A 12,045-nucleotide genomic window follows, 5' to 3' on the forward strand; every position below is an offset into this window, starting at 1 on the left:
TACTTTTAACAGATTTTAAAACAGATACAGTAATGCCATCATGACCAGGCCCAGATGCACCTCTAAGACTCTCGATCGCCTCCACAACCTCAGTCTCTGATACATATTGAAAAGTAAAATAATCTTGCGGATTGTGGGGATTGTCTGGTTGCAAATCGTCACCAGGCTCACTAGGAATATTTTGTACCATTTTCTCTCCTATAGAGATGAAAAAATCGTTAAAAGCATTAGCACATATATTGGGATTATCCCTAGCACTATAGACATTACCATCAATTTCAATTTCTTCCAAACACTCCTTCCTTATTTTACAACCAGCTACCTCCCTAACTACATTCCAAGTCCGTTTTACATCATTTCCAGCCTCCTCAATTTTTCTGCTATAATACAATCGTTTAGCTTCTCTAATAAGGACTGTCAATCTATTTCGATAACTTCTAAAATAATTTCTCAGATTTAAATTGAATGGTTCCTTTTTACATTTGTTAAATAGAGCTTGCTTTCTTCTAATAGAAAATACTAAACCTTGAGTAATCCATGGCTTGATTTTTTTAAACCTCGAACTAGATTTGGCTACATTTATAGTGGATTTTTCAATATAGCTTTGTAGAGTTGCTACAAAGTTATCTGTTGAAACATTAACATCCCTACTAGAAAATACAGACTGCCAGCCCTCAGACTGGATAAGAGACAAAAGCCTATCATAATCGAGCCTGGTGGCAACAAGTGGCAACTGAGCAGCATTGTTAGTCAAGTCTATTTCACAACGAACCCTAAGAGAAGTAACATAGTGATCAGTAATACAAGTCTTCAATACCATGGGTTCAATGTGCTTATTAGTGTGAACATTACCGAAATAATGATCTAAACACGAAGGTGTTCCCTGAAATGGAACCCTTGTAAAACAATTCACATAAGATATAAGCCCATTTTCGTTCAATAAATTCAAATAAGATTCAGTGTGGATGTTATTTCTAGTATTCAAGATATCAATATTTATATCTCCTACAAATATAATATTTTTTCCTAAATTTAAATTCGAAAGCAGCTCAGCTAAAGAGTTAACAAAGTCCTGGCAATTATCATTAGGTGATCTGTAAGCACAAACAATAACCCACTCCTCCTCAAAAATTTTCAGCTCTATCACGAGACAACTAGCCCCAACTATTGTGCATTCCCGCACATGAACATGATCATAATCTTTTTTCAAGTAAACTACTACACCCCCATTTCTATTTGTGTGATTCATTGAATAGTACTGATTAAAACCAGGTATATGACACCCTATGGGCCTAACACCTTGGTGACCCGTCTCAGATAATACAATCATGTCTATAAATGGCAATACATTAGCAAATTCTAAACAGAACTCGTCTAAATTCTTCCCAATGAATCTGATATTACTATGAATTATATCAAAATTTACACTGGGTTGATTAGAAATAATATTGTAATAATCATTAGAGTTATTCAAACATAATGTCTCAACTTCATCGAATTCATCTAAATTTTCAATGAAACATAATCCTTAAGTTACAAGAATAAGAACAATTTTTAATAATAGATAAATAAATAATTGAAGCATTTATTTTTGAAATTTCATTATTAAAACCTGAATTCACATATTATTTGAACTGGGATATTGTTTTTGACCGGCGAGCAAGAGTGGTTCAACCGGGGAACGCGAGAAGATCTAACATCTTCCGTAACGTTCATGATGGGTGCATGGGTGGTGCGACTGTGGTTCGATGGAGGAACGAGGGCGGTACGAGGGAGGAGCATGCTCGGTGCGGGTTGGAAGAGTGTATATGTGTACACAGCTTAAGGAACACGAGTGTCATGACCTGTATTTATAGACTTTGCTTTTCTTCAGAAATCCAAATCAGAATGCTGATGAGAAATGATAAACACAAACAACACTGATTTTCTAATATTTTTTTATGTTTGTAGTAACATAACATAGTATTTATATACTTACTGAAACATTTGATGGGGTCGGGAACGTCTACTTCTTGGACTCAGTATTGATGGGAATTTCTTCGGCTGCTGGGGGAGCATCTCGGTAGTTGGGGAACAGTTCCCACGGATTCGAGAGGTCGAACTTGCGGAATTACTGTGACAACTCCACTGGTTCGGCCACTACACGCTTACGTTCGTCGTCATAATGCACCTGCAACAAACATTCAAGTACCTATTAATACTAGTGACCCCTTGGGTTGAAGAACTCACTCAAGAACTGTTGTGTTGTAATCTTTGAAACCTGCAACTTTTAATTATACAGAGTTGATGAAAATTATGAAAACAACTAAATATTTCTCTTACAAGAATCATTTGACAGTAGGTTTCATTGGGAACCTATTTGAATTGGAATATTAGTCTGTCGCTTCAACATCTAATACTAACCAGCTGGAATCATGTGTCAGCGCGTGTGATAGCTCCCAAATAATAATAATAAATTTATTTGTTCACATTAATCATACAAATAGAGTTGAGCCAACAAACATAGTAAAAAAATAAACTCTCTACATAACAATTTATAATAAACAACAATATTACACAATTTTGATGGTAAAGGTTATAATACAATATTTCCAATGAGAATTAAATAGCATCTGATCACTCTCAAACAAGATCACATATCATTTGTCTTATTTCTAATGCTTTAACCACATAGATGAAAACTCTGTTAATTTTTTCCTCCATCAGATTCAACAGTAATACCTGTTTGGATGTTATATGAATGTTCCCCTTTGTTGTCTGGCGTTGTGTGGTGGGGGGGCCAATTGAAGGGTGACAAGCAGAGCATAATACCGCCAGTTGCCGTTTGCGAGCCAATCAAACAGCTCACTTCTTGTAATGTCGATTTTTGCAAAGTGATCTATTGATTTATTGTGATTTATTACAAGTGTCGTCTCGTCTTGTATCATGATCTGGACCCGGGATCCTAGAAGCAAGGAGGATTTGGACATGAAGGTAGGCCTATGTTATTGTGCACTTAGCCATTTAAATTGTTCAACTTGCTACCCGACGCCAGACAACCCCAAAAGGTTCTCGATGTAATTGATACAGTCCACAAACCAGAGTGCTGTTTGAGCCAGCCTCTGTCGAATAAACATGGTCCTCCGGGCCGGTTTATTTGTTAATCGAATTTGAATAGGACATAAGTTTGAAATATCATCTAATAGGTTTGTCGTTTTTTATGCCCATTTTATTCTTGGTTTTTCTGTGTATATGGCTTGTTTTTGTCATCGTAGATGAATATATGCTTTATTTGTGGTATTCTTAAGAAATTTGGGCTCAATTTAAGTTGGAAATTGAGTAGAACAAGTAATATTTTCATAAATAATTGTGTCGTAGTTTTATTACGTAAGATTGTTGCATTGGCGCCACAAGGCTGGACTGGCAAGTTCATGTCGATAAGTAGAGAAAGACTTATACGTCGTCTAGCTGTAACAGTAACTGGAACTGTTACTTTTTTCAAAGGATACTTGCAGTTATTTGCATTGATTATTGTCGTTACTTCGTTATTAATAGCAGATATTGTTTGTACCAATGAGTATTGATACAGTAGTCTATTATTAGCCTTGTAACTGATCATTCTCTACCGAGCATAAGTTGAAATGCTGGCTTGGCTTGTATGATTAGATAAGCTAGCCATTGTTCATTACACTACTTCATTGTGTCACCTGCTCTCATGTTTTCCCTCTTATTCTTGTTTGGCTCTCTGTCACACTCTCTCTCTCGACGAGCGCTCACTGTTATTGCCTCACTATGGGTGTTATCGAAGACTTGACGTTTCAAAGAGATGCATTAATTCGTAAAATAAAACAGATTAATGAAATTGCCGAAGCTGTCGAAAAGGATCCGAAAAATAAAAAAATGAAGAATTTATTGAAAGTTATGGGTGAGCATATCGATCACCACCAGGTGGAGTTCAATAGATAAGATGCAGAGCTACTATAACAAACAAAATCCTCGATTGGAAACAACTGAGCTTGAAAAACTGATGAGCCAATTTGATGAGACATATTTCAATGTCAAGGCTATTCTCGAAACCTTACCATCCACTCAAACAAATTTGAATATTAGTTCTTCCAATGTAGCTTCTTCACCTACAACTGGAAATATCTCGCCAGTTGCCCTACCTAAGCTTCCTTTAATGACTTTTGACGGCAATTTGAAAATTTGGAGTCAATTTAAAGATTTATTCGATGCCACGGTTCATAATAATGGTCAAATTGCTGACATACAAAAACATATGTATCTTTGGTCTGTACTGAGAGGCGATGCACTGTCAGTCATTTCTGTAGTCCCATTGACAAGTGATCATTATGCTGAGGCATGGAAAATATTATTGAATCACTACAATGACTCTTACAAGCTGACTGACGCATACTTGCAAGCAATTTTTGATATGCCAGCAGTTAATAAGCAACCAGACTCGCTACGAAAATTCATCACTCATTTAGCTGAGTATATTGCAGCACTAAAACCAATTGGTCATTCAGTTAATGACTGGTCGATTCCGTTATTATTTGTCTTACCTAAAAAACTGACTGAAGAATTGAGAGAGAAGTGGCAGAGACTGCTAAGAAATGGAACAGTATCCGATTTGAAAAACTTCCAAATATTTTTGAATGATGAAGCTGTTATTTTGGAGGCTACCAAATCCACTGATTTATTGGGGTCATCTACATCGTCAGAAGCCTCCTCACGTAAGCAGTTTGGGAAATCGAAACCCACTATGGGAAATTACAAAGCTTCAGCTATGATTGTTAAATCGAAATCGGACGAGCTGAAATGTATTGAATGTAATAATTCTCATGAACTGGAAAATTGTGAAGTGTTCTTGAATCTCAAACCGTCTGATAGATTAAAACGTGTAAAAGAATGGAAACTATGTATATGCTGTTTATTGGCAGGGCACTTTATTAGAGATTGTAGAAGAAGGAAGCCGTGCAGTCACTGTAATTCACGTCATCATTCGCTCCTCCATTTAGAGCCGAGACAGCCGCCTGTTGAAAACACCAACACATTGGCTGGTAATAAACAAATGAGCAGGGTAGACGGGCACAACGTCGCTGATCAAAGCCATCAAACATTTGTTACTGACTCAGCTAAGAAAGTATTTTCGAATGTAAATAGTTCCTTAGTATTGTTACCAACTGTTAAATTGGGAGTTCGAGGTAATCAAGGCAATTATCACAAGGTCAAAGTATTATTAGATAGTGCAAGCACGGAGTCATTTATTACAAGGCGATGCATGAAAAAACTGGGTTTAGTGGTACAGAAAACACACAGTTTGCCAATCTATGGATTATCTGATACTAAACTGGAAGTGACAGATGAAATTGCTAACTGTGAATTTGAAACACCGAACTCCCCTTCATTAAAAATTACCGCGTCGGGAGTCAACAAAATAGCAGCTACAAATCAGATAAAAAATGCATACTGGGCACATATTGAAGGACTGAAGCTAGCAGATTCTGAATTTTTCCTTTCAGAGGAGGTTGATATTTTATTGGGTGCTGAATACTTCCCCTTCATTCTGACTGGAAGAAAGGTGATTGGTCCAGCAGGTACACCATCTGCCCTAGAAACTGTATGGGGCTACTGCCTGATGGGTAAGGTATCAGAGGAGAGTTCTACTATCTCAAATAATCTGTGCATGTATTCCAATGCTAATTTAGAAGAGTTGGTGAAGCGATTTTGGGTCATAGAAGAGCCACCTAGGACAAAAAAATTATTGGAAAGTGAAATGGCTTGTGAGGAGATATACAAATCAACTGTTTGTCGTTTGAATACTGGTAGATACATTGTAGAATTACCATCCAAGGAAACAAATACGAGTGAGATATCTGGATATCTTGAAGGTAAAACTAATGTCGGAGAAAATGTTTCCATGATTCGAGAAGAAGAATTGGGAGATAAGTTAGAAGAAGTTCCAGGTAAACAAGGTATAGCCTTCAACAGTTATTTACCGATCAACGGTAATTTAGGGAAAGAGTTAAAAGTGATTCATAGTCCACATGAAATCAAACCAATGGGAAGACCCATACCGAAAAAGGAAATTGAAGAAGATGTTTTTGAAAGGGAGAAATGAAATTTGGAAGAGTTAGATGATGATAGACAGGATAATGTTGAAATAAAATGGACAAAATCCGAAAAGGGAGAAGAAATGAAAGAGTATACTCTAACACCTATGTCATATGGTGTATCATCATCGCCATTTCTTGCCATTTGTACTACGCATCAGTTTATTGAAGATGAAGAACAAATGTTCCCTGCAGCTTCTGAAGCCTTACGGTTTTCTACTTACATGGATGATATAGTTACATCAGTCTCATCAATGGAAGCAACCAAGCAACTGCAGCTTACTGAATTGTTAAGCAAAGGGAAATTTGAATTGCTAAAGTAGGCCAGCAATCATTCTACCATTTTATCAAATCTCCCTCCAGAGCATTGCACTATTGATGCAAAAGATTCCACTTTGGAGTCTGATAAAACCATTAAAATTCTTGGCTTCCAATCGAATCCAATTGGTTACTACCTCTTCTACAGGGTGAAGGTTCCATCCAGTCTAGCTACAAAACGAAATGTTTTATCAACTTTAGCACAAATTTTTGATCCATTAGGATATTTGACACCTTTCATGCTTACCTTCAAGAGTATAATTCAATGTCTATGGCAATCGGGATGTGACTGGGATGATATAGCATCTGTGGAGGTAGTGAAGAAATGGGAGATTTGTGTGGTTGTCCTAGTAACTAGATTATTACATGAAGTTCCAGAAGTGCTTTCAAAAATTATAAACATAGATTATATTGCAGCTTGGACTTATTCAACTGTGACAGTGAGTTGGATTCGGTCTTCACCTCATCGTTGGGCTAGGTTTGTGGCAAATCGTGTAAGTCAAGTACAGGAACACCTGTCTACAGAGCAATTCAGATATGTGTCAACCAAATGTAATCCAGCTGATTGTGCTAGTCGAGGACTATTGCTCAATGAATTAATTGGTAATTCTCCATGGTGGAATGGTTTTATTTGGAAATTGGAATTATTTCTCGTCCCATCCTCTCCTTTCCGTGGGCCTCCTACTCCTTTTGTATAATTCTCCTCAATGGCCCCTGAGGAGTGAAGATATTTTTTTTCCTAGTTTCCCTAGTAGGGTTCGTTAAAGGTGGTTTTTGTTTTTTTTTTGTTATTGGAAGTTCTTCCAAGGTGGGCGGAATGTTTGGACGTTATATGAATGTTCCCCTTTGTTGTCTGGCATTGTGTGGTGGGGGGGGGCCAATTGAAGGGTGACAAGCATAGCATAATACCGCCAGTTGCCGTTTGCGAGCCAATCGAACAGCTCACTTCTCGTAATGTCGATTTTTGCAAAGTGATCTATTGATTTATTGTGATTTATTACAAGTGTCGTCTCGTCTCGTATCGTGATCTGGACCCGGGATCCTAGAAGCAAGGAGGATTTGGACATGAAGGTAGGCCTATGTTATTGTGCACTTAGCCATTTAAATTGTTCAACTTGCTACCCGACGCCAGACAACCCCAAAAGGTTCTCGATGTAATTGATACAGTCCACAAACCAGAGTGCTGTTTGAGCCAGCCTCTGTCGAATAAACAATACCATTAAGGGGTGCATACCAACTGACCCAATTCCCATTTGACCCAACCTACCACTTGACCCAATTTTTTTAAATCGAGAAAAGCCGCGAAACCACTTGACCCAATAGACATCTGACCCAATATACCATTTGCCCCAATATTATAAACATCACAAAACCATCTGACCCAATTGACATCTGACCCAACCTACCACTAGACCCAACTACTGTGCTGCGCTCTCGTGGCATAGTTTATGGTGCGCAAAACATCAATGCCTTCTTGATGAGTGGTACTCCTTCGACAACTTCAATAAATAACTCAACTGAGAAATGCAGTCTCATATAAGTACCGGTAACCGAGAATTGTAGGCAAGAAATCTTTCATCTGTGGGATGTAAGACGCATTACCAACGGCTGTCACATCCAACCAAAATAACACCCACACCTTAAACTTGAAGTGTTTTATAACAAAATTACACCTTTCTCAATTCTGTAAGTAATTTCAATAAATATTTATGTGCTTTCAAAGTTGAAAGTTCTTTTATAATCACTCTGTATTATAAGGGAATGTATTCATATTTCTCTCTCCAGTAATGTTATCTCCTTCTCTCACCAATATACTTCTTTCTCTCTCTAGGATCGTTCTTTCTGTCTTTCTTCCATTGCAATGTCAAAATCTGCTAATTTGTCATCAATTTGCATTTGTATGTGTTGCCGCTATAGTGAGGTCCACGTTGTAATGGCGATATTTGATTAGAAGTGTTGCTATCCTTGTCTATCATTCCACAAAGCAGCTAGCAATATCCTTTTGTACCTCTGCAAGGCTGCCAGATCGTTTTCCTGATGAATGTAATATAATTGTTCATTTTTAACAAAAAGAACAGTCAATATATCAGTACCTTATCGGTTATATTTTATAAACAAGGCAGTGGAAAGGTAGGTAATCGGAAGCCCTGTTCTTCTATCTTACTTTACTGTCATTATAATGTGAGCCCCACTCTATGTGGGGACCGTAATAGCTTCTTTTTTGCTGAGGAATAATGGATAATGTATCAACAGACGCACACTGCCTCGTCGAGGTATGCGCGAGAGGCTTGCCTCGGACAAATCTGTGCGTTTACCGAACATAACCTAAAACTTTCAGTGTCAAGATGAAAAACTCTCAATAATCGAAATTAATCAAGTAAATTTATACTGAATCCTCGAATTTTCATATATTTTAATTGAAAAACCTTGTGTGTTTTTGAATAAATATAATACATTTTTTGAATCATGCCAAGCCCTTGAACAACGAAAATCAAGATGGCTGAGCTAAAATTCCAATGGAGAAAATGGTTTTGCTCAACAGAGTTCTCTAGTGAATTTAATGGACGGTCTCCATGGTAATCATGGTAGTGTTAATTATTTATTTATGCAATATTTGTACAAATAATTACTCAACATTGTGACGAAGCTACTAATAATAAATTAGTGGATACAGCGTAAGTAATATTTTACCGCCTATAGTCTAGTTGTACGTTATATTGTTGGTGATAATTGGACAATTTCGGTGGCTTACATCGGAATGTCAGGCCTAGTTTTGTGGCCTTGTTTGTATATAATTGATACACTAGAAAAACAAATTCTTCTTTATAGAGTAAATAATAAAAATAACAGGTCCAGACCTAAATTTTCTAAATATGTCATAGTATTAATCCATGAACTAACCTACATTTTCATGTATTTTGAATATTGCCTGGTACTTTTAACCTAGGTTTTTATACGGTTACTTTCGCTTTGATGTTTACTGTTTTTTTATTAGTTTTTGTCCGATATCAATGACCCTAGAATTTTTTATTTCTCCATTGCATTAGCCTATGCACTATCATAATTATTGAAGTATCGTCTACTCATTGTTGTTTGAGGTAGATGGAAACCCTGTTTGTTGTTGCTATTAGTTACAACATCGTTGTCCAGTAATCTGCTTCATTGGCTTGTCCTAGATGATCTGAATAATATATTTTCAAGAATTTGAGTTGCCTAGATAGTTTTAGCTTTAAAGTCAGTTAAAAACTATAGACCTACTTATTTGGTAATAGGATTATAGAGTAGAAACATCACCGTACCTAACCTATTCCTTGTTATCCAACGTTCAAATTCCCTATACTTGCTGTATGGGCTATTAATCATTTGTTGGTTTTGCTAATTATCATTTTAATTCACCTTCTTTGGTAAAGCAATTTGATATATCTTTTTCGAAATAAAAGCGTTTCTCGGTGTAAGTGCACGTCCAGTGCCAACATACCTATTATCAAATTTTTGGTTGGGATCGATTTAGTATGTTATTTTGTACGGTTACTAGTGTTTAAGTTTTATTTTTAGGATAACATACTAAATCGATCCCAACCAAAAATTTGATGACAGGTATGTTGGCACTGGTCGTGCACTTTAGCCGCGTTTCTCTCCCTTATTATTGAGTGTTAGAGTTAGATCTATTGTGAGCTTATTTCAACAACACTTTAGCTGCGTTTACACCAAAGTTATTGACAAAATGTTTATTTTTCCGTCCTTATAGATGCTAATAGATTGAACATAACTATCATACACATGATGAACAGATGTGTTTGTTCAGTTCCGTTCAATCTAATTAATAGAATCTATAAGGACGGAAAAGTAAACATTTTGTTAATTATCATCCACACTAACTTTTTATTTCAACATCAACATATTAACTGTCTTTAAGTTGATGCTTTCCATTCAATTATTACTTATTTTTTAAATTAATACTATAGAATTCACCAATTCTTTCCTCTTCCTCACCTTTACTTATTTGTTTTCAATACTTTCCAGGTAGAAGACCACACTCCTGAATCTTCCTGAACATTATCAAGATCTTCCCAATCCTTTCCTAATGCTTCTTCTTCTGCTACCTGTTGTCTTCCTTACCTAGAAGATAAATCAAGATAACTAGATCATCAGGACCTTTCCTGATCATTATCTTCCTTGTTACCTAGAAGATATCTCGAAATAACTAGGACATAGAGACATTTCCTGAACATAATCTTCCTTGTGACTATGTACCTTCATGGATCTTCCTTCTTAATCTTTCTCTTATAATCTTCCTTATTCCTTGTTACCTAGAAGATAACTGGAGATAACTAGAACATAATCTTCCTTGTGACTTGGATAATAACTAAAGATACCTTGGAGGTAGCTCAAAGTGCCTAGAAAAGAAGTAGGATACCTAGAAGATAACTTTAAACAATAGCTCACTAGTCTATAACAAGAAGATACCTAGAAGATAACTCAATACAATAGTCTATAACAAGAAGATACCTAGAAGATAATTCAATAGCCTATAACAAGAAGATACCTAGAAGATAACTCAAGATACCTAGAAAGCAACTAATATACCTAAAGACTACTCGAGATTTCTATAAGATAACTGAAGATATCTAGAAGACTACTCAAGATACCTAGAAAATAACTAAAGATACCTAGAAGACAACTCAAGATATTTAGAAAATAACTAAAGATACCTAGAAGACAACTCAAGAAGCTAACTCAAGATGTCGTCCAATCTACGAGCAATACAAAAACGCTTAAAATCGGTTACAAGCATCCAAAAAATCACAAGATCTATGAGAATGGTTTCAGCCGCCAAGTATGCGCGCGCAGAAAAACTTCTATCAGATGTGAAGGATTTTGGGTTGGGCACGAAAGTGTTCTACAATCTTTTCCCAGTTGAGAAGGAGGCGAAAGACGGTGGAGGGGTGGCAGCGTTTGCCGTGACGTCAGACCGCGGTTTGTGCGGCGCTTGTCACAATGTGGTCTCCAAGAGGGTGGTGAAGTATTTGGAGGGGGTACCGGAGAACCCACAGGTGGTCTGTGTGGGAGAGAAGTCGCGTTCGATTCTACGTTACAGGTTTAAGGATAATATTTTGTTGACGGTGGGCCAGGTTGGGCAGAAACCACCGACATTCCTGGATGCTAGTAGGATTGTGATCGAGGCTAACGAGCTAGGGTTGGGTGAGATGTCGTGGTTTATCGCCTACAACAAGTTTGAGTCGATTGTAAAGTACGAGACCAGTGAGATGGAGATTGCCAGCGTGAAATCGATTACAGATTCGGTGGAAATGTATAAGTATGAAGTGGAGGAGCCCGAGGATCTGGTGGATTATCTGGAGTTTTCACGGCCCGCTCTGCTGTTCTACGCGATGTGCGAGTCGTCGTGTAGCGAGCAGTCGTCGCGGATGACGGCCATGGATAATGCGTCGAAGAACGCGTCGGAAATGATTGGACGACTGCAGTTGCAGTACAATCGCAACCGACAGCGACTCATCACGACCGAGCTGATCGAGATCATTTCGGGAGCGTCGGCTTTGGAGAAGGAGGAGTAAGCCTCAGTTGCACAAAAGCCTGTTAAATTTTAATCATGATTTGGCTCAACTCACACTTA

At 37.3% G+C, this 12,045-nt stretch overlaps 1 protein-coding gene and 1 long non-coding RNA gene across 2 annotated transcripts; one reads left to right on the plus strand and one right to left on the minus strand.

The window, feature by feature from the left end:
* Nucleotides 1-1,920: 1,920 nt before the first annotated feature.
* LOC120353716 lies at nucleotides 1,921-2,545 on the minus strand. Its single transcript, XR_005572538.1, has 2 exons — nucleotides 2,404-2,545; nucleotides 1,921-2,170 (listed from the first exon to the last, which is right to left on the minus strand). It is a non-coding gene; the product is annotated as an uncharacterized LOC120353716 (long non-coding RNA).
* Nucleotides 2,546-11,100: 8,555 nt separating this feature from the next.
* On the plus strand, nucleotides 11,101-12,045 carry LOC120353717 (ATP synthase subunit gamma, mitochondrial-like). Its single transcript, XM_039438525.1, has one exon. The coding sequence runs from the start codon at nucleotides 11,156-11,158 to the stop codon at nucleotides 11,984-11,986; it is 831 nt and encodes a 276-aa protein (XP_039294459.1). The 5' UTR covers nucleotides 11,101-11,155; the 3' UTR covers nucleotides 11,987-12,045.

Source organism: Nilaparvata lugens, chromosome 11, assembly GCF_014356525.2.
Source record: "Nilaparvata lugens isolate BPH chromosome 11, ASM1435652v1, whole genome shotgun sequence".
NCBI lineage: Eukaryota > Metazoa > Arthropoda > Insecta > Hemiptera > Delphacidae > Nilaparvata > Nilaparvata lugens.